The following is a 21,491-nucleotide window of genomic DNA, read 5'->3' on the forward strand; positions in this document are numbered from 1 at the left end:
TATGAAAAAAAAATATTAGAACGCTACCAAGCGGGAGCTATTGTAGATAGACAATGTTCCACCTATATTGAGTACGCTGACTTGCTTTTAATGGAGAAAATTACAACGTATTTATTATTATTATACTTGGTAACAATATCATCTGTAAAAACAATAGGTACTCGGAAGGGTAGGCAAGCGGGCCCTTTGTCTAAACTTCACACTCAGCAAAGTAATTACAGAAGGTGAGAGGGGATATGGGGGATAAAATCTTCCTTGAGCTTTTGTCTTTGAGGAGTTTAAAGACCAATAAAGAGATGGTCGGACGTAGTGAATGTATGTGTAGCAAATCGTATTTAGTGCAGTTGAACACTAGGGTAGCTGACCTAACACAGCTAGGAAAAAATGTAAAGTAGAAGAAGCTTTATTTCATAAATTAACTGAAATTCAAATTGTTTACAAAAAATTGTTTGGTTACGCCTATATTTACATATTGTTGGGTGTTGCTAAAATGTTGGAAGCCTTGCATCTATTATCTTCAGGACTGTGTTGCTGTGGTGAATACGATTTTACTCATTTCGCTGCTGTCTGTACAAAGGGTGTTCACCGTGTATACTTTTAAGTTTAAACTTAACTTTTTTAAATATCAATTCATTCATTCTTCGATTCTTGTGTTCGTTGTGTAGCTAGGTTTAGTACTAGAGGGTAAAACACATTTTTTTTTCTTTCTTTTTAGTAGCTTGAATAAAGTTGTATTTAAATGTGATGTGTTTTACTGAGTTACGCGCCATTCGACTTATCCTTTGGGCACATTTATCCCATCACGCTGTCGCGTCCGTACGTACCGGACCTCTATAATATGATATTATGGTACACTCATCTAGTGTTATCTGGGGACTAGTAGGCGTTTTACGGTTCCTCTCGGGAAATTTGCCGAATGAATAAAATATACAGCCGAAAGAGTAGACATGGGTAAAAAAACAAAATTTGTATCTATAAACCATGTATTATATTATATGCGTAGGTACGGTACACGGCCCAGTCTCGATCACTTTGACAAAACGAATATTTGTATATACATTATTTTAATTCTTACGGTTTCTACATAAAATACAAAATCGATTTTCTTTTTCAACTTATTATATAATACCAACACATATCCATTAAAATCAGTAGTCATACGACTGACGGCTGTTAACGGTAAATTGAAAATTCAAGGGTGTAAAAAAAATATTCAAACGCTGTTGGACTCGACCAGGTCCACAAAAGATCACTTGAAAAGTTCATTAAATAGTACCGTGTTATTACGTTTACTTATTATGTTAGTAGGCTCCTATTAAAAAAAAAATTACAAGCACATACAAATATGCATTGTATTTGTTGACGTTGCCCGCCTGAAGGATGCGCGAGATAACTAACCGGAAGACCCACATGAATATTTTGGATGATGTATTCGGATTTAAGAAACACGCGAGTTTATAGTAATAATTACCATGTGATAATCTCAGTTTATTATTGTAAAGAAAACGGGTGTACCTAATAGTACAATTCGGCGCTTTCTCTTCTTACAACTAGTGCCGGGTACAATAAACAATATTATATTCGACTGGTATGCGAAATGCCATAACTTGGACAATTTTGATAGTATTTATGTATGTAAAGACACGCGACATAACAAATTATATAAGTAATTATTTGTCGTTGCATTTGCCACGACTGGACAACCGCTTTTCTAACAATAAATTTGTAATGAATAATTTATTTTAATTTTTTTAAGTTAAAATTGAATACTGCCTTATGTAAATGTTTTTTTTTTAGTATAAGATACAACCGTTTTATAAGTCCTAGTTGTATATAAAAACGAACTACTCAGGGGGGGGGGGGTGGCGATGGCCCTCTGGGTATTTACTTGTGTGTGTACCATTATCTACTGACAGATCACTCGTAAAAAGATAACCGTCTTCGCTTATACGAAGATAGAAATGTAGTGATCAATAATTAATTTATACGTTTATGTGACAATGACGTCTCATATAATTTTTTTTTTTTTTAGAATCAGATTAACCTAACTTATTTCTTAACCTAATTTTTGACAATGCTATTCAAGTTTAGGTTTTTCCTATGCTTTCCTAGTTTCACCATAAACAGAATTAGAATTATAGTTATGCCAGTTCCTAATATTATGTCCGATTTGTACCAGATTTTAACTCATCCTCCCCGTCTCTCCTCTAAACTATTTCTTTATCTTGTGAACGGTGCTGGAAAAACTTAATATCTTTTAAATAATTTTCTAACCTTTAAAAAGTTTTAAACTGTTCTTAAATTTGAAGAATCTGAGTATCCATTTTGAATGTTTGTTTGATGATAAATAAAAACGTTTACCTGTTAATATTTTTAAATAATAAAACACCTTTCACATTATATCAAGTGCCCCCCTAACGGTTCGGGGCGCCGAGTTGTCTGTTGTGGTGTTTGATATTTTTGTTTGTCGCACTTCGTATTGCAAATATACCATTGTGATTACTTACACCATAATAATGTACAAGTAGATCCTAAAAACTTCCTCGTCTGTAACCAACACCGACAGAGCTCGTTACACTTGTTAATTTAGTGCAGGAGTGTTATTTATAAAAAGATTAAATCATAAAATTGTGCCACTTTTCACAAAAAAATTTAATTTGTTTTCTTCCTCCATTATTTCCACTTAATTATTAGATTACGAAATTTGCTTAGAATGCTGAACAAAAGTGAACGGTTAAAACAACGAACTTAATAAAAATATGTTGATGCTTCCACAGATAAATCATTGTTCAAATTTTCGGTTTGAAGCAGCGACTTATCCGAAGTCAACTTTACTCTAAATGTACAATGTAAATAATTCGTTTTTATTACAATACCAGCTTTACGCAAACAGGAGAAATATGTTATTATTTTTGAAAAACATAGGAAACTAAGTTTAACTAAGAATAATGGAGTACATTTTATTATAAATTAATTTCCTAAATAATATATAAATTATGAAACCGAACCAGAGTTTTAGGGGAAATAAATAAAAGTATGTCCACAGTCTAAGTAAAAATTTGTCCGTGTTTATTGTAACTTTTTAGTATATTTTACAATAAAGCAAAATTTAACTATACATTTATTATTAAATTATTTGAAAATAGAGTAAAAATTATTGATAATAATAAAATTCTTAAATGACGACATATTATACCAAAAAAGTGTTGCAAAATAAGTATAATAAAGTGCACCCTTCAAATTGTATAATAATAAAAAAATTACCCAACTTTCTCCGTTTATTGATTTTAAAAATAAGTACCCACTAAAAATATTAATTTATAAAATATGAATCTTTACAAAACATAAATTATAAAAAGTACAATTTACTTAACGTAACAGCGCCGAACTAATAAATATAGAAAATGCGTAGCAATAATACTTTTTTTTTTTTTGAGACCGATTTGAAATTTTCGGCTGTTAGTTTTATACATTTTTCAAGTAACTTTAACATACTAATATTAATATTAACTCTGCTAACTGTAAACTGAAGCTGGATTCAGTAAGTATAATAATGGAACATAATCGGCGTAGCACCGTGTGTATATATATATCTATAAACTTAATCAAGAACGATTTTACTTTTTAATACAAAAATATAATAGATTTATTAATAAGTTTCACTTAGCATACAAATTTTTTGTTCTTTTCGAATAATTAATGCTACAAAAAAACATATATACATATATATGAAAAAAAAAAATTCTGTAAATAAAAAAATTACAGTAGGTAGAACAGTCTTATGTGTAAAATAACAATTTATAATGAATCAGTTCACTATAGTTAACTTATTACCCTGTATAGAGATAAACTTGTAAAGCTTTAATTCAATAGTTAATTCGTAGATAGTATACAAAATAAAAAAATAACCCAAACAAAAAAATAAATAAATAATAATGGTATACATACAAAAACTATTTGTAGACATAAAAAATAACAAGCTTTTACAAGAAAAACAATGTTTCGCACAACTGTTCGTTTGGCTGTTGTCTTATATTTTGGCCTACAAGATAGGCTAACTTGTGCGCGTACTGAAACAAATGATAAAAACGCATTATGAAAACAATGTATTTTGTTTTTTCAATTTTTCGGTGCTTGTATCAAAAAGTTTCGAGTCGATATTTTAATATTCATACGTTATACTCTCACACTCATTACAGGGGAATTAAGTTAATCACTTCGTATCCATATCTTATGTTTTAAAATTCCATTAATTGAAATGCTATTTTCACATTCAGTTCTACCAACGAAGTTCCTACGAGTTGACTATGATAAAACCCTTAACGATATTGCTCTTTTGGAAATATTCTTTGCATATCTAACGAGTTAAAAATTGTAATATTTCTAAAGAGAGTAATCTCATTTATCTTCTAAAGTTCAAAACCGTCTTCCGAATATTCTACTAGTTCTCAACTTGGAGCTGAATGCAAGCGCTTATGTAAAATCAATTATCCGCCACACAACAATAAGACCGAGTTTAAGTTATCTACCTTACCCTTCCCCCTATCATTAATCATTTTGTAATCATGTAAATAATTCAAGATTTAAGCACGCTATTTCTTCCTTAGTTATCTGGGCGACCACAACAACTCTTCCAATTTTTTTCTCTAAATTTGATAGTTCCTTACCATATTCTAAGTTATATTTCTACTATAGTATCCACCCTTCTGCCATAATAAATAGATCCTAACGTTTCACGGTGATAATTATGACATTTTTTCCAACCAACTCAAGTAAAAACTAAAGACACTTTACACTTGAATTTTTTAACAATTTACGCGTCAACCTATATTATTAACGTTAATCAAAACTTTTATTTCTGAGTAAATAATAATTAAATAAAAAACAACAGTTGATTACCTGAACAGGAGCTGGAACTTTTATAGTACCGCACCAGTTATAATACATGTGACATAGTTTGTATGACAATCTTTGAACGTTTTCAGTGCTTATAGTACAGCCATTTTGCAACACAATATAATGTGTTGGGTTAACAGTGCCCTGAAATGTATAAAAACATATATACATTTATATATTAATAAAAGTTATTAACATCACAGCCTATATGCTTGTTGAATAAATAAAAACTACAATATGATTTCATAACAAACCTGGCGCACATGCTGAGATACGAGGAAAAAGTCAAAATAATTTCTTCTCGTCACAGTATTGTCTATAATTGTTCCCGGTGGTGGATTTACATATTTATTTTCACCCATAAACTACAGAACAAAAATTATTACAATTATTTTATTTTCTAGCTATAGAATCACTATAACGTCTAACCTGGAACACTCTGCTATTTATTCGTTTTTGAACAACAATAAATGTTATTTTAGGAAAATAGCCACCCGGGTATTCTTTAAAGTCAGCTTCCAAGTCTCGTATTTCCATTTCTTGAACCTGTTTTAAATCGCCATCCGATACACCATCTCTGTATATTATTATTCTTTGCGGTAGTTCACCGTTTTTCTGGGGGCAAAACAAAATATTTTAAAACTGCAAGTTCAAATTAATTGCTATACTAATAAGTAATGACGTATTGCATAAAAAATAAATTAAGAAAGAATAATTTATTCCGCTCCACTTAACGACACAAAAAACCACACACTTAACATTTTTGGAATCTGCAACCCAGCAATAGGATAATTTAGCTGGAGTCACAGGACAAAACAACATAAACTTACAGCTTTCCATTTTTGTAGTACTTTATGGAACGCCTCGTGTATAGCCCTTATAAGCTCTTGGTGGGTACTTTTTTGAATGGATGCGACTGCTTGCCATTCTGTGAACAGCTTGTCCATTGATGCAACGAACCCAACAACGCTACTTGCCTGCTTACTTTTTTCATGGTATACGTCTATTCCGACTATCATAGTAGATTTCTAGAAAAAACGGTTTTTTTTTTTTTAATGATATTTTGTTATTTACTAAGTTGGACGATTTACAAAATACACTAAACTATAATAAATAATTACCAATGGGATGTTTATTGCCCAACACGCTCCTCCCAATTTACAATTAATTTGTAGGGCTATTTTTTGAGTAATTGAAGCCAACTTGTCTGGTTTTGAAATTGTTCTTGAAACAATAACCTATTGGAAAAACAAACGAGAGCTATAAAATAAAAACTTTTCTTTCCCACATATTCAATAATATCATACCTGCGAAGGTATTCCCAAGTCAGCACAACATATCTTTTTGACAGCGTTGTAACGATCTTCTCGCTGGTTTGGAAATATTATGACGACCATTTGCAAATTTTTTATGTTAGACGTGACGTTTTGTATCGCTGTAATAAAATGTTCAGGATTGTTGCCTGACACTTTTATTTTATTTGGTACTTCGATATTCATTCCCAAAATTCGACCGCTTGAAATTAATTTATTACAAAATGAATACGTCACTTGTTCTTCTTTTTGAATATACAAAATGGCCCATGAATTCATGTTAACCTAAATTAGTAAAAAAAATAGTTTTACATAGCTCAATATTAACTTCAATGTATAGAAAGGTATTACAATTATTGGTATTGGTTTTACAATGAGTTTTTTTTTAAACTTAAAAATTACAGCATTCTATATTTTTTACAACATAGTCAAATTAATCCCGAATTTGTATGGAATATTCTTTAGGTAAAGTACTATCAATAAATATTGACGAACCAAAACAATGATTTAACCCTTTCCCCTAAAGTGTGAAACGTCCACATTTTTTTTTTCAAACGAAATTAGAACAGACCTAGAGTGATGCTTTATCATACACAATTTTTTTAAAAATCTGTAATCAAATTTTTTTTTATTAAGGAAAAAAAAAAAATGGGTAAATTACACTCTGACCATTGTACATTTCTAGGTGTTGACATGTGAGTAAATCAACAGTCAACAGGTATTTGATATATCGCTTCTCCGGTGGAACAATGGTGTATGTGCAAATTTAACTTTTTTTCAGAAAACGTGATTTAAAATTTTAGTGTAATGGTAACCTTACACAATGGTAAACGACAAAACTGCTCTCTAGCGGTATATATTATCATACTGTTTTCGTACTTAAGTCAAAAAGTCAAAAATTTGAACTTACTCTATTGTTCCACCGGAGAAACGATATGTATAAGAGTAATAACGTTAACAAATTATTATAGATGGACTATCAACCCTAATACTAAAAATATAATTTTAAGCTAATTATACATTTTACAACACTTCAATTTTTATATTTCTTGCATCAAAGTGTTTATTGGAAAGTGACTATCATTTTACAAAAAAAATAATTCCTATAGCTTGAGGCTATAGGCTCCACTTCAATATGCTCTGACATCATGTACTAGCTTTCATTTAAATACAATAACAGCTAGATATACGTTTAATTAATAGCCACTCACTATTGAGAACATTGCATTCTTTGCTACGTCGTTTCCCCAATCCATATTATCTTTGATAGGTTTTTTAATGTTATTTCCCAATATGATAACTTCTTTATTGTATACAGGTCCATGCATTTTTACTGGAGCCGAACTGAATTTGAGTCCCCAATCTTTTAATTTTTTGCTTGCGGCTTCGTGTTCTAAACGTTATTACAAATTATTAAGCATAATCTTTCTAGTATATAAAATAATTAATATTCAAAACTTAAATATAATGTATATTTAATTGTAAAAATTGAAATGTTTTTTTACCTATTAAGATAACGCCCATAAATAACAAATGTTTAACAATTAAGTTTATATAGAGAACAATATTATTCAAAACATAAATGGAATTTTGTAACACTCAACAAATGGGAAATGTTATGGTTAGTAACTGTTATAACAATCATCATAAACAGTAGTTGATACTAATATAATAAAACCACCCTATAGAAAAATTAGAGTACGAAGTAACATTTACTTAACCTACAATAAATTATTAAAAACAAATCCCTCAGAATTTTTTTTCAAAATTTCATAAATATGATCTTGTATAAATGACGGTTTCTAAATAGCTATAAAGATTATTGGAAACATTTTCATTATCATAAAGGGCATATAGTATATTGTACCTACCATTTACACGTTTAACAAAATTTACTAAGGCTGCCTGCCGTACGTCGGGAGTTATTGAAACGTGTCGCTGAATCTCCTTCATTAATCTAAAATCGGCCTTCATTGCTTCTGTCAATCCTGTCATATTACATAGTTCGGGAACCAAACATATTGTATCATTTTCCTAAAAGAAATATCTGTTTGAAATATGTTTAAAATATATGAAGTTAGGTAAATATACTAACCACCGTGCCTTTCACCATATCTTTCTTTTTAAGTTTTGAAATTAACATGGGCTGTTTTGCACTTTTTATATTTATATTATATACTTGTTTATAATAATCAATAAAAGAAATCTGGAAAAAAAAAATAAAACAATTTGTTAGTGCCAAATTCTGAATTGACATACATGTTATAATTTTTAGTAAGCAATTTCGAATATAATTCGATGAAAACATTTCATTGAAGTGTATATCCGAGTAAAATATAAATATAGACCAATTTTTTGTATGATTTTATATATATGAAGGGCACAGGAGAAAAACGGTAGAAGTCACATTATGAAAATTTTAGAGTATAGCAAAAACAAAGTTCGTGAATTCCTCTTCCTCTTAAGAACAAAAAAAAATCACAATAAATGCTATTCTAATGAAAAATGTATTTATTTAAACAATCTGTTGACATAAATAAAAAAAAAATTAATGGCCTAAATTGAAAAAACTATTTTAAAAATAATAATTTCATAATGTGACTACTACTGTTTTTCTCCCGTGCCCTTCATATATATACAGGGTGTCCCATTTTAAAATACTAATCGATTTTTCTCTAAAAATACTAATCCAATCAAAAAGTTGCTTATTAGAGACTTTTAGAGTACAAAGGGGGACGTTATAAAAATTTAAAAAATAGGGTCCAAAATTCAAAATGGCTGACTTACGGTCAAAAACATGTTTTTTTTTAATGGAAACCATGTATTTTTTGTTAACCAAAAAAATGTTCTTATCAAAACTAACAACTTTTGTAGGAAAATTTTTTCGGTAAAACCCATAATTTGTAAATTAAGTATTTTTAGCTATTTTTAGTTTTGTTATTTTATTTTTATGCATATGGTAACCTTGTCATGTGTAGTAACCTTGGTTTGTGTGGTAACCATGGTATTTTTAGTAACTTTAGTATGTGTGGTAAACATGGTATGTGTGGTAACCATGGTTTTTGTCTTTGTGATACACAGAAAAGAGGATAACCTTATCGATAAAAATAATGATAAACATACCACGGTTACCACACATACCATAGTTACAACACATACCATGGTTACCACACATGCAAGGTTGCCATATGCATTAAAATAAAATAATAAAACTAAAAATAGCCAAAGATACTTAATTTACAAATTATGGGTTTTACCGAAAAAAATTTCCTACAAAACTTGTTAGTTTTGATAAGAACATTTCTTTGGTTAACAAAATAACCATGGTTTCCATTTAAAAAAAACACGTTTTTGACCGTAAGTCAGCCATTTTGAATTTTGGACCCTATTTTTTTTTTTTTATAACGTCCCCCTTTGTACTCTAAAAGTCTCTAATAAGCAACTTTTTGATTGGATTAGTATTTTTAGAGAAAAATCGATTAGTATTTTAAAATGGGACACCCTGTATATATATAGACTAATATCAGGAACTTGGTTTACTGTGCCCCAACTATGGTATTTGTTAAAAAATCTATGAAGACACTATATGTACTAAACCAAAGGTTTAACTTTTAACATACCTATAGTTTTTAATATACATTAAAAGGAATTTTGCATTGATATTGAAATTAGATACTGGTTCAATTTTACTAAGAAAATATATTTGATTATTATGTCTACATAGTACTATGAATCGATCAGAGCAAACTTTTTGTATTAAAAGTGACCATTGAATTATTTATTGTTACAAATTTTGAAGTCCACATTTTTTTTTTTCCATAAAAATTTATTGTAATGGAAAATGCTCTAATCGATGCACAGCTTATTATTTTCAAGCTAAAAAATAAAGAAAGTAATATTCAATAGCTTACAATTGTATAAGGCCTTTTAGTATTATTGTTTATTTATATTTAAATTTAATTAGTTGATATAAGCACGTGATTTGTACTTCATCATTCTTACATTTTGTCCATTTTTTTCAAATGTCGACATTGGCGACATAGTAAAATCTATGTCATCAACTCTGTAAGTTTTTCGGTTATAGTGTGTTATAACAGTTGTTCCTAGTAATATTGCCTTTATATCCGATTGACCGTCTCTACCACCTTCACGTTTGGCTTTGTTTAAAATTTCCATCCTATAAGAAAAACATTTAATTACATATATTACACTGCTATCCGTTAATTTATATTTATCAAACTTATAATAAACATATATAATTTTAAATATATATAAAGAATCCAATCTAGCTTAAAAACAACCGACCTGTACTGACCAACAGTAAATACTATTTTAACCCATTCTGTCAACTGCTAACTGAAAATTTGATAGTTAGTATAATTTGTGACACAAAGAACATGTGGGCTTACAAGAACCAACCACTTGAAATTATATTGGATTCAGACAGTTACAGATTTTACTAATGTTATTTGCTTCAACTGATTTTCTTAAATTGATGACATCCAGATTTTATTTTTAGGTAAGATATTAAATAAATTATGCTTAAATTAGTTGTTATGTATATAAGTTATTAAAATTAATTAGTTTTTTTAATAAGTTGTCGGACTAACTAAAAATGTATTTAATGTTATTTGATTGGTAGAACTATAAATCTGGATGTCACAGATACAACCTAACCTAAGTCCATGCAACAAAATATTTTTCCCCAAATAGGGGATGTCGATAGATCTTAAAATAAATAATCGGTAAATAATCATTATTGGCCAGATTATAAATCATTCTGAAAAATTGATTTTATCAGACCGGCTTACTTACACATTAAAAAAAAAGGACCAAATCTAATCTGCAGACTGGGTTAAAATTGTATCAAGTGTAACCCTCCGCTATCCAGCCTGCACAAAAACTCAGTAGGTACATATAAAATTACAAATCAGATATTATGCAAAAATTACTTTGGACATTACTTAAATATTAAAACCCAGCCTTTGGAATCTTTAATACTTTTAAAATCCCTTAAGACGCTAACATCTGAAACCACTGTTAGCTTTAATTATTATTTTAATGACAACAACAGAAACAACCAAAACCTTAATAAAACAAATTAATGTTAACCCAAAACGTAGTAAGTTAAAAAAATTCAACTTTAATATTTAATTTTTTTGGATACGCTTTTCATTGTAATTAAAATAATTTATTTAAAAAAATAGATAAATGATAATTTGTATACAAAAAAATTACTATATATTTTAATTTTGTGTCGAGCAGTATTACTATTTGTATTAGGTAATCAATATTTTCAAAACCCCAAATTCAAATAAATAGTTCTGTTACAATACCTTGACTAAAATAAATATAAATGAATAAAATAAATGTTTTATGCAGTATTACCAAGGCGTGTGTTGCAAAATGAAAGATTTTCAAATCTTCATAATTGTGATTTTTTTCTTTCTATTTTATAAGCAAAATTAGAGGACTATTACTAACTATTCAGGACTATTATGCGTGTATTGAGAATTTAAAGTATATACTTAAGTTATTACGTTTTAGATTCAATTTTAAACGGTATTATGAAACAATTCGTAATATTTAAATTTTGTCTATTATTTTGTGTACTCTTTTCTAATTAAAAACGTCATATCATAGTATAATTAGGTCATAGTTACAATGACATTGTGGTCATTATTTCATGGGATTTATTTTTGAATTAAGGGACATTATATCTTCTTAATATATAAAACGCATAATACAAAAAAATTTAGAACTTAATGTACATATCAATTTTGGTCAAAATACATTCAGTAACAAACATTTATGAGTTGTACTTCAGCGCCTGCAGTTCATGTCAAGAACAATTGTTAGAGAATATTGGCAAGTAACAATTAAATACACAGAAACGAGGTATCATGAATTGTTTTTACAACAATGAAACCAGCAAGAGAAGAACTCTGCTTTTGAGAAGCATGTTGGTCAGAGAGAGATCTATTCGTCTTCTACCTTGAATTTTTATTTTATGATATATATATAATTTTTTGATCCTCCCTTGAATTAGAATAACATTGTTTTATAACTTACATAACTTCTAGAGTTGACTGTGTGCGCAAAATTCGATGCGACACATCACAGCACATAAACAGTCCATTTTCAAATTCGTCAATTGCAGTTATATATCCAGGCCATACTTCTAAACTATAGTAACAAAACGTAAATAACAGTACTAAACTATCGAACTACTAAACAAAAACTACAGTAAAAATATTCTAAAATATTTACTTATATTCTGGAATAGCTACCCTCCTGACAGGATCATACATATTTCTTCCAAACTCGATCAAATCCAACGATTTCATAATTTGGCGAAGAAAAACATTATAAAAATGTATGCAATCTCGTAGTAAAGTTTGACGCCGATATATTATTTTGAGATTTACTTTACTTTTATCATTTAACTCGCTTATAAGTAAAGTTTCCTGAAAATCAAATATACTGATAGTTTCTTTTAACACGTTAACATTTAAAATAAAACCAATTATTACTTACATCATCTGGTAATCTCGACGGAATATACAAAGACGTGCCGTCAAATGTCTTAACCGGTAAAATATTTCTGTGTTGGTTAAGCAACATGAACCTGGCAGGTTTTACATCCACTGGCGGGTTGTAATCTACCCTATATTCAAAAACGCCTTTGTTCTGCTCAAGTTCAATGCCAATATAGTTTGATGACAATTGTAACCTGAAAAAGAAATTAAAATTAAAATCCATACTTGAACACTTCCAGTTTAAAAATACAATTATTATTAAACAACAATTATTAACTATGAAATAATACAAATCCTTAACTTAATAATAAGTTTCGACAAATAGGAAAAATATAAATACATTATTTAACTAACCCACAAAAACAATAAATATAACATATATTATATTTATTTATTTTAGAATAAAAGAAATTAACAATTGTTCAGTAAATTGGGTATGTTGATTTCAAAAACCGTACCCGATATTTAATGTTATTTTATTTATTTAGAATTCTAATTCAGTAGGGTAGCCACCCATAGAGTAATAATAGTGACGTGTTTTGGTTTCTGCACAAGTGTACTCTCTCATGGCATGTAATATAATAAATGATTTTCCAAGTAGCTATTATACTAATCTAATATATAAAATGTCAATTCAAATAGCCGACTCCCGCCAGTCGCCTAATCGTCTCTTCCATGGGATTCATATAATACATCTCGCTCATAGACAAGCTTCTGAGGCGGCTTAGGCAGCGCGTGGCGTTGGCGCGCGTTTTTATCATGTCACAACGTTATCGTATCAAATAATAACGGTGACGGCGTGTGTTGTTTTTTTTGCCGAGTTTGTACTTTCCTTAAATTAAATTAAACGTAAAATTATTATTATTATTATTAATTACACTGTTGTTCATTGTCATACGTGGTTTTTTATTCAATAGTGTTTCCCGGTGTGTCAAACGTTATCATATATATAATAATAAAAATTAAAAACGGCGAACGGCGTGTTTTTTTTTTTGGTGAATTTTTGTCTTTGTAGTTTGTTATATTATATACATACAATTATATGTTAAACGTATAATAGTTATTATTAATTACATATTTGTCCGTAATTCGCTCACGGTTTTCGTTCAAGAGAAATCGACGTGTTTCCCCGTGTGCAAACATTACCTATTAATATGCGTCGTTGGATGTTGGTACGTTTTTTAGATTTAGAATATATATAATAATATATAGTATAGTAGTATATTACATTTTGCTTACAAATATACTATTATTATTATTTAAAAAAATATTTTTCATTATATATATATATATATATAATTTGATGCACTGAATAAAAATTGTTCAGATCTAAAAACAATCGATTTTTAGTTTTATACACCTGGGGCTACTTTTGTGTGCTTAAAATTTATATACATTATTGACATAAAATATCTATGTGTTCATTCCGCTCTAATAAGAAATAACTATATCACATGATCTAATTTATTTTAATCACATTATACATAGCAACATCTTTGCTATTGTAATCATTCCAGTTTTTACTCCCTGGCTTTATAATACTTATTTAACCAACGAATAAATGCATTTTTACACAGTCTTATTATAAAAAATTATAGGTATGTTTTTTAAAAGCATCAGCAAAAGTCCCTATATCATCTTTTTAAATTCTTAAAACAGTTGTCTTTAGATTATTTTAGCATTCAACATTTTGTGTTCTTAGACCGTTTTTATGAGTAGTAATCAAAAATCAAAAAAATTGTCTGAACATTTATTTTTACTAACTATTTAATGTTAATTTTTTATATTATATGTATGAATATATATATTTTTTTTTTGAGCTGCTGTTGATATAGCTTGAACTAAATTAGATACTTATTAATATTGACTATTTTGGTTTTTTTTGTGGTGTGATTTCAGACATAGGGCATAATTAAAACATAAAAATGAAATATTAATTTCAAATCATTTTATTGCATTTTAACATTTTGAAGCATGGTGGTATAAGTAATATACTACTTTTTCAAAAAATAGCCTACTCTCGCACAGTGGTATATATTTATTACCACCTTCATAATCATGTTCAGAGAAAATCGGAGAAAAAAATGCTGTGCTTCAAAGGGTTAAAATTTATATTGAAAATCAACATTTAATTTACTATTTTATTATTTATAGAAGTATAATTATAAGTATTCGCTCCACCCTAAAAAAGTATAGTAAATCTATAGATTTTGCTATATTTTTTTAAATTGATACTACATAATGAAAAATAAAATTATTTTAAAATTTTTGATTATTATCATTTAGTAGGATGAATTGTTGGTTAGACATCTAAAAATATATCAACATATGGATTTATATACCTTTCATGGTTTACTTAAAAAAGTATTAATGTATATATCAATTTATCTATTATGTATAAAATATGTCTGGATAAGTATCAAATAATTTAGGTATTTTATGCACTGAATATTATTATTATTATCATTTTGTACTCTGACCGTTTTTATAATCACCGCCGGACACTCGAATAATCAAAAATATTTGCTACAAATTATTTCAGACATTTCATTCATGTTTTGTACTCTTGAGTTCCCAAGTAACCGTCACACAAACATATCATTCTTCCACACTTTTAAACTTCTAAAAACCAACAAACGTCAGACCTTAAGTATCAAAGTACCTTTAGCATTAAAGGTCCAGATCCAAAAACTAAAAGATTTGCATCGAGACATTTCATTTAACCTCTCTTTGGACATTTTTATAAGCTCTGCCAAATAGTCGATCAAAAATCAAAATAATGTATTTATCACTCTTCACTTCTTTCCCTTTTAAGTTTTAATATAAACTCTAGACATTTCATTCATGTAATTTACTCTTGAATTCTTAAACACTTATGAACTTCTGTTAAACCACCAGACCTTTAATATACATATTTAATGCATTATGCTGTTGGTTACATTCTAAACGTACAGTACGTCATCACCGAATAATGGCATAGACGGTGATTTCTGAACATATAAGGATTTTAATTCAACCAATATCTCGACATATAACGTATACGTTTGAAAAAGTTTTGTTGCACATAGGAACACCATATCAGACATATACAGACTGACCTCTAAACATTTCTTTCTATTTTTAACCATAGCTATTACCAAGCCCGTGAAGTAAACAACACCTCAAACAATTCAAATTAAAAAAAAAAAAAAATTGTCCTTTAAGCAAGTAGCACACTTGCTTTAGTAGTAGGACGTTTCTGATCTGACAGATAGCTAGACTTGCACTACAGTTAACCGGTACTTAGCTTGCAAAACACTTTTTCGAAACTAAGTATGAACTATGATTACTAGATAAAGGTACGATGAATTATAACGGTATACTTTAAAACGTAGTGAGCTGACTCGACTCCGTGGCCGGGCACCCCCCTCGGAACTGCTGTGTACAGACATATAACATACTACGTTTAAACAAATTTTGTTTCACAAAGGTAAACCTTAACAGACATTTAGCTGACTGTGCTCTAGACATTTTTATCTGTTTTCAACTCATAAAATTAAGCGGGATGACACCGGCCTATATTGATGACGTGGTCTATAATATAACAACTTTTACCAAAGACAATTTCCATTGTACACTTTTTCCCAATGGCCAGCTTCTTATCAAGCCTCTTAAGTAGTTCATAAAAATTGGTAAAAGTGGTAGCAACCCAAGTAAGCAACACCGGACACTTGATATTTATTAACCGTCTTACTTCTAGACTATTCTTTTCAATTTAAAATTTAAAAAAATTACAGATACATAGCTAGACTTACTCTCACTTAATCAGTACTTAGCTTGCAAAATATTGTACAGTAAATATTCCGGGTACAGTACCAGGAATCTGTGACCTACCCGCCCGACTCGGGGGCCTGGGGGCGGAGCCCCCAGCTAGAGCGAAGCTCTAGTATAATCTATAATAATGACTCCAAATGAAATATAAGTTTAAATCAGGTTGCTAGATTACAAGTGAATAGTGTACCAGTATAAGTATAAGTACAAGTCTACCTTAGCACAAAGTTACTTTAATAGTAGATTTATATAGACAATGTCATTTGACTAACAATAAGAGGAAATGAGCCAGTTGCTCTTAATACAATGTTTTCTTTTGCATAAAAAAAAATAATTATATTCCTAGAAACATTATTTTAATTTGAAAAATGATATGCATTTTACAGAAACTAATTTAGTATTAAAAAATTACTTTTGACTAAATAAATGTTAACTAGAATTTCAAAATCAGGGTGTCAGCAATTTTAAAAATCTATGGTTATATTAAAAACTCCAGTAATCCAGATTTAACAAATCTTTAAAAATTGTTCGATGCAGATGAGATGTTATCAGCATGTGTGTGTAAATCCATAAAATTAAAATATACAAAGTAACGCAATGAAACGTGTCTGATAATCTGTCAAACAAAATTTCTAATAGTGTTTTACACTCTTTTATAATTGGATTACCACATTTTAATATTTTATAGCTTACATATTTAATTTCTTAATGTGACACCTATCAACATAGAATTTGAATTTAAAGCTCATATATGGTAATTCTCCTAAACTTTAATAATACAAATAAATATAATTAGAATAATAGAAACCACTCAATGACTCATTCAAGTCAATTTTTAAGTTTTTTTTACTAAATATTTTAAAAGTAAAAGGATTGTAGTTTTTGTGGTCTGCAGTTAATTATTGTCTCTTATTTAAAGCAAAACTTACATTTTAAAAGTATCTGTCGGCTTCTCTTTATTTGGCACAACTCGGCATATTACAGGAGGGTTAATTACAGATGGTTGTTCCACATGCTGGGCTTCAGGCTCTGGCTGAGGGGCTACTATTGGAGTTTCAGAGCTACAAAAAAACAACCAAATACATAATTGACTTTTTGGGTACCATAAAGCGAGTATAATAACAAAAATTAACAAACTTACTAGTATAGGTTAAAATTCATTGTAATTAAATATTATTTATCAAAAAAAAAAAAACTATTTATAAATACATAATTATACTTTATCTCTTTTGGATCTTCAGACTGTATTTTGACTGCTGCAAGGCCTGAAACTATTGTTTCTGGTTTATCTGGGCGCTGAATTATTGAAGATTCTGGTCTTAGGCGAGCTAATAAAGCCTAATATATAAAAAAAACAAATGTTTAGCGTTTGGAAAAATTACTAACTTTTTAAGACAGCATAATTATTACAATAATAGTTATAAAAATACCTAGTTATATGTTATAGTTATTTGATAAAATATAAAATCAACTGACCCGTCGTCCACGGATGGCAGGATTTACAACAGATGGCGATTGTATTACAGATGACTGGGGCTCTGCCGGTTGCACTACAGGTTTAATTATTGGTGCTTGAGGCTCTGCAGGTATTATAGGTGCTCGAGACTCTGAAGATTGTATTATTGGTGTTCGAAGCTCTGCAGGTTGTACTGTAGGCGGTGTTTGAGGTTCTGTAGATTGATATAAAGAAACTTGAGGTGATGCTATTGGAATTATAGGTTCCACTGGAGGCACGTGTATGGGAGGAATATTAGAAGCTTCTCTTAATCTAGCTTCATTTTGTTTTTGCATTTGAGCTATACGCTCCTTCAAGAAACCTCGACCCGCCATTTCTGAAAAAAAATTATTATTTTTATTTTTAATTCGGAAATAGTATTTTAGTCATATTTCATGAATTGAGTCCATTTATTTTATTCATATTGTTTAATATACGATAGTAATATCAGCAAAAATTAAAAAAAAAACTTTATTATCAAGAAAATGAAAATCCTACTTCTTATCCAGATTATAAGATTAATAAATTTAAAAGGCTAATTTTGTTGAATTTTGGATGGGACTAAGGTAGTGTGACCAGACGTCCCGATTTTGGCGGGACAGTACCGATATTCAAGCAGGTGTCCCGCTAAATATGGTGATCAAATCGGGACAGTAAAATGTACAGACTTTTAATCGACGTCCCGCTTTTGTCCAGATTTCAAACAATAGTTATTTTTTTCTTATTTTCACTTAAGGTGTGTATATTTTGTGTTCCATCAGATCACATCAGTTTATTTTGTACAGTTTCTATAATCTATACTGTGATATCACTTATTATCATAGAGACCTAGACATTGGTTTTTATCACGTTATGATCTGGACTCTCAATCGGCTATAGGTAACCACGGTTTTAGAAATGAAACCCAAGTGGTTACAACTGATAAAAAATCTCTTTTATTGCTCAAATCTATTGCATCAAATGTTAAATACTAAGTATTAATAATTTTTTTATCTGTATTAAATATTTTATAAATTTGTATTAAGTATATTTAAATTTGGTTTTCATCCTACTTTGATTATAATTATAAGTTTACTTGTTATAATATTTAATACTTGTTTTTTAAAGTTACATTTTGTTTTTATAATTTTTTTGTTAAGTATATAATATACTTAATTTTATTAAGGTATTAATAAAATAAATATTTTATGTTCAATGAAAAATTGATTTAAATTTTGATTTTTATCCCATTTTAATTATGATTTTTTTTTTTGCAATGTCTAATTTTAGCATGAAGAAATAAAGGTGTACCCAAAACCAATTATTAAGGGAGATTAACTCCTCCTACGAGTACTATTTTATGAGGAGGGATACCCTACTTCCTCTAGTTCCTTTTGAATACTTGTCCCGCTTTTATAGAATTTTGATCTGGTCACTTTAGACTAAAGCCTAATTTATGTTAACCAATGTAGGGTCACCGACTATTAGATTAAGTCTAAAGTGAGTTATAACATATTTCAATAAGCTGTAAGAACCAAATGGAGTGCAAATTTTTGGACAACTAAGTCATTGGCTACGGTTAGAATTTGTTTCTGTTTATCAGCACAAAGTGTACGGCTTATAATTAATCCATTTTGTTCTCACATTCCAATATGGTAACGAGATATTTATCATTATTCATTACGATGTGGTAACGCTAAGATAAAACGGAGTCAATATTTGAGGGAAAAAACCATAAACAATAACTGTTGATTGTGAAACAGTTACCTAAAGTAATTAATGTGCGTAATGAAAACGCAGCAGCGACAAGTTCTGCTCTTAAAAAGCTTTATTAGGATAAAAAGTGTAAAAAACTGGCGAGGGATGTTTGGCGTTTAACATCAACGACTTCTATTGGATCTTGGGTATTATTCCTTTACATTAAAAAACAAGTCTTACAACCTAATTATCACACTATATTGATATATATTTTTTTTTATGTTGTCAGAACGGTCGCCCGAGTATAGCTACAAGCGACTGAATGTCGAACAAAGCGAATTGGATAGAATAGAGTAAAACAATATGTTGGCAGACATCTAAAACGAGTCTTGTGTTTAACATAAATATCGTCACAGGGTGTTGTTGATTAAAACAATTGGGTCAATAAGCCGTAATCGCTTTCAATCGAGATAACTTGGCTAAATAAACGCCGAATAAACTTACTGTCGTATCGTAGCGCAGACAATTCACTCGGACAAACAATTAAACAAAAAACAAAAAATATGGTTTTCCAGCTGGAACACGGAAAACGTGATTATATGTCATAAGTGAATCACAACGAGAAGAAATGGCCGAACGTGAAATTGGAAAACTCGGGTCATTTAACACAGAGAATAGAGGGATAAAGTATAAACACAAAGATAATTGAATTGTAATAATAATGAATATCTATTACAGTATTATCTGATTTTCTGTGCGCAGTGCGTAGAATAGGCCTATGTATTTTGTGCGTTTGCGTCGGAATGCGGAATAACACCTTGTGATTGGTCAGCTGTCATCGTTGACCTACTTGATGATCGGCAGAGGGCGCGAAATTCAAATTGTAACCGGTTGTAACCACTTGTTCGGTTTTATAAAACTAAATAAACTATAATCACCGATTAGATACAATTTATCTAATATTACATTTTTGCCTATGATAGGTACCTCCCTATTAGGTATTTTTGTTTTTGTTTTTTTATTCATACGATTGTCCATTGATGAATTTGCTATTTAAACATAATATGAAAACAAAGAAAAAAAGAAATCTAGGTTATGTTTTAGTAACGCCATAAACAAGAGCCAACGTGAAAATATATGCTTTTGAAATGGTGGTCAATGCATGTTGGATAAATTAGTGGCCGTTAAGAATTAAGTTTTACACGGGAGTCCCAAAAAATAGAATTTCGACAACCTGTTTTATTGGCCAAAAAATTGTTTATGGATTATATGGTATTAACTCCAAGACTCAAACGAAACAACAAGTTTTGTATTTTTAGTTAGGTATTTAGGATTTGTTATAAGATATAATTGTTTTATATTCGAAACATTAAACACATCAAATCATTTTATATGTTTAATAAATAATTTAAGTACTGCAGTTATATGCGGTATTTGTTATTTTTGGTCATCCTTAAAATTACAAAGCTACTGTTAAGACCAGAATTATTGTTATAATTTTATAATATTTAATTATAACTAATTGTTATTAGTATTTTTTTTTCCAGTACACTTTAAAGGTGTTTTGTGCCAAGTAAATATATACAAAATGATCCTCCTGCGTAAACCCAATGGGTTATAGGTATTAATATTGATTTTATAATATATTATATAAAATCAAAGGTATTAGTGTAATAACTTACTTATAACAAAATTATATAAAATTCACAACACTTTTTTTAATTTTCGACTCAACAGTTGTTTAAGTTAAAACTTATGAAT

The 21,491-nt window shown here is 29.2% G+C and overlaps 1 protein-coding gene across 1 annotated transcript; it reads right to left on the minus strand.

Annotated features, from left to right (window-relative positions):
* Positions 1–3,752: 3,752 nt before the first annotated feature.
* On the minus strand, positions 3,753–20,502 carry LOC126836467 (piwi-like protein Ago3). The gene is made up of 18 exons (XM_050569920.1): positions 20,235–20,502; positions 18,035–18,390; positions 17,778–17,896; positions 17,488–17,619; positions 12,747–12,942; positions 12,480–12,676; positions 12,282–12,395; positions 10,212–10,386; positions 8,305–8,415; positions 8,081–8,243; positions 7,421–7,602; positions 6,204–6,494; positions 6,018–6,134; positions 5,727–5,924; positions 5,326–5,511; positions 5,151–5,261; positions 4,900–5,040; positions 3,753–4,070 (listed from the first exon to the last, which is right to left on the minus strand). The coding sequence occupies exons 2-18, from the start codon at positions 18,386–18,388 to the stop codon at positions 3,984–3,986; spliced, it is 2,874 nt and encodes a 957-aa protein (XP_050425877.1). The 5' UTR covers positions 18,389–18,390; positions 20,235–20,502; the 3' UTR covers positions 3,753–3,983.
* Between the last annotated feature and the right edge of the window lie 989 nt (positions 20,503–21,491).

Source organism: Adelges cooleyi, unplaced genomic scaffold (assembly GCF_023614345.1).
Source record: "Adelges cooleyi isolate 19-005CV unplaced genomic scaffold, UGA_ACOO_1.1 ACOO_flye_CR_arks_rails_tigmint_CR_PRNA_247, whole genome shotgun sequence".
Lineage (NCBI taxonomy): Eukaryota > Metazoa > Arthropoda > Insecta > Hemiptera > Adelgidae > Adelges > Adelges cooleyi.

Bases quoted from the DNA above. Each gene is read 5' to 3' on its own strand.
- LOC126836467 (XM_050569920.1), bottom strand. From the start codon at position 18,388: ATGGCGGGTCGAGGTTTCTTGAAGGAGCGTATAGCTCAAATGCAAAAA. The intron at 5,925-6,017 runs GTAATTATTTAT...CGTTTTTTCTAG, and splicing joins GGGCAATAAACATCCCATTG to AAATCTACTATGATAGTCGG. The intron at 5,512-5,726 runs GTAAGTTTATGT...TTTTGCCCCCAG, and splicing joins TACTACAAAAATGGAAAGCT to AAAAACGGTGAACTACCGCA.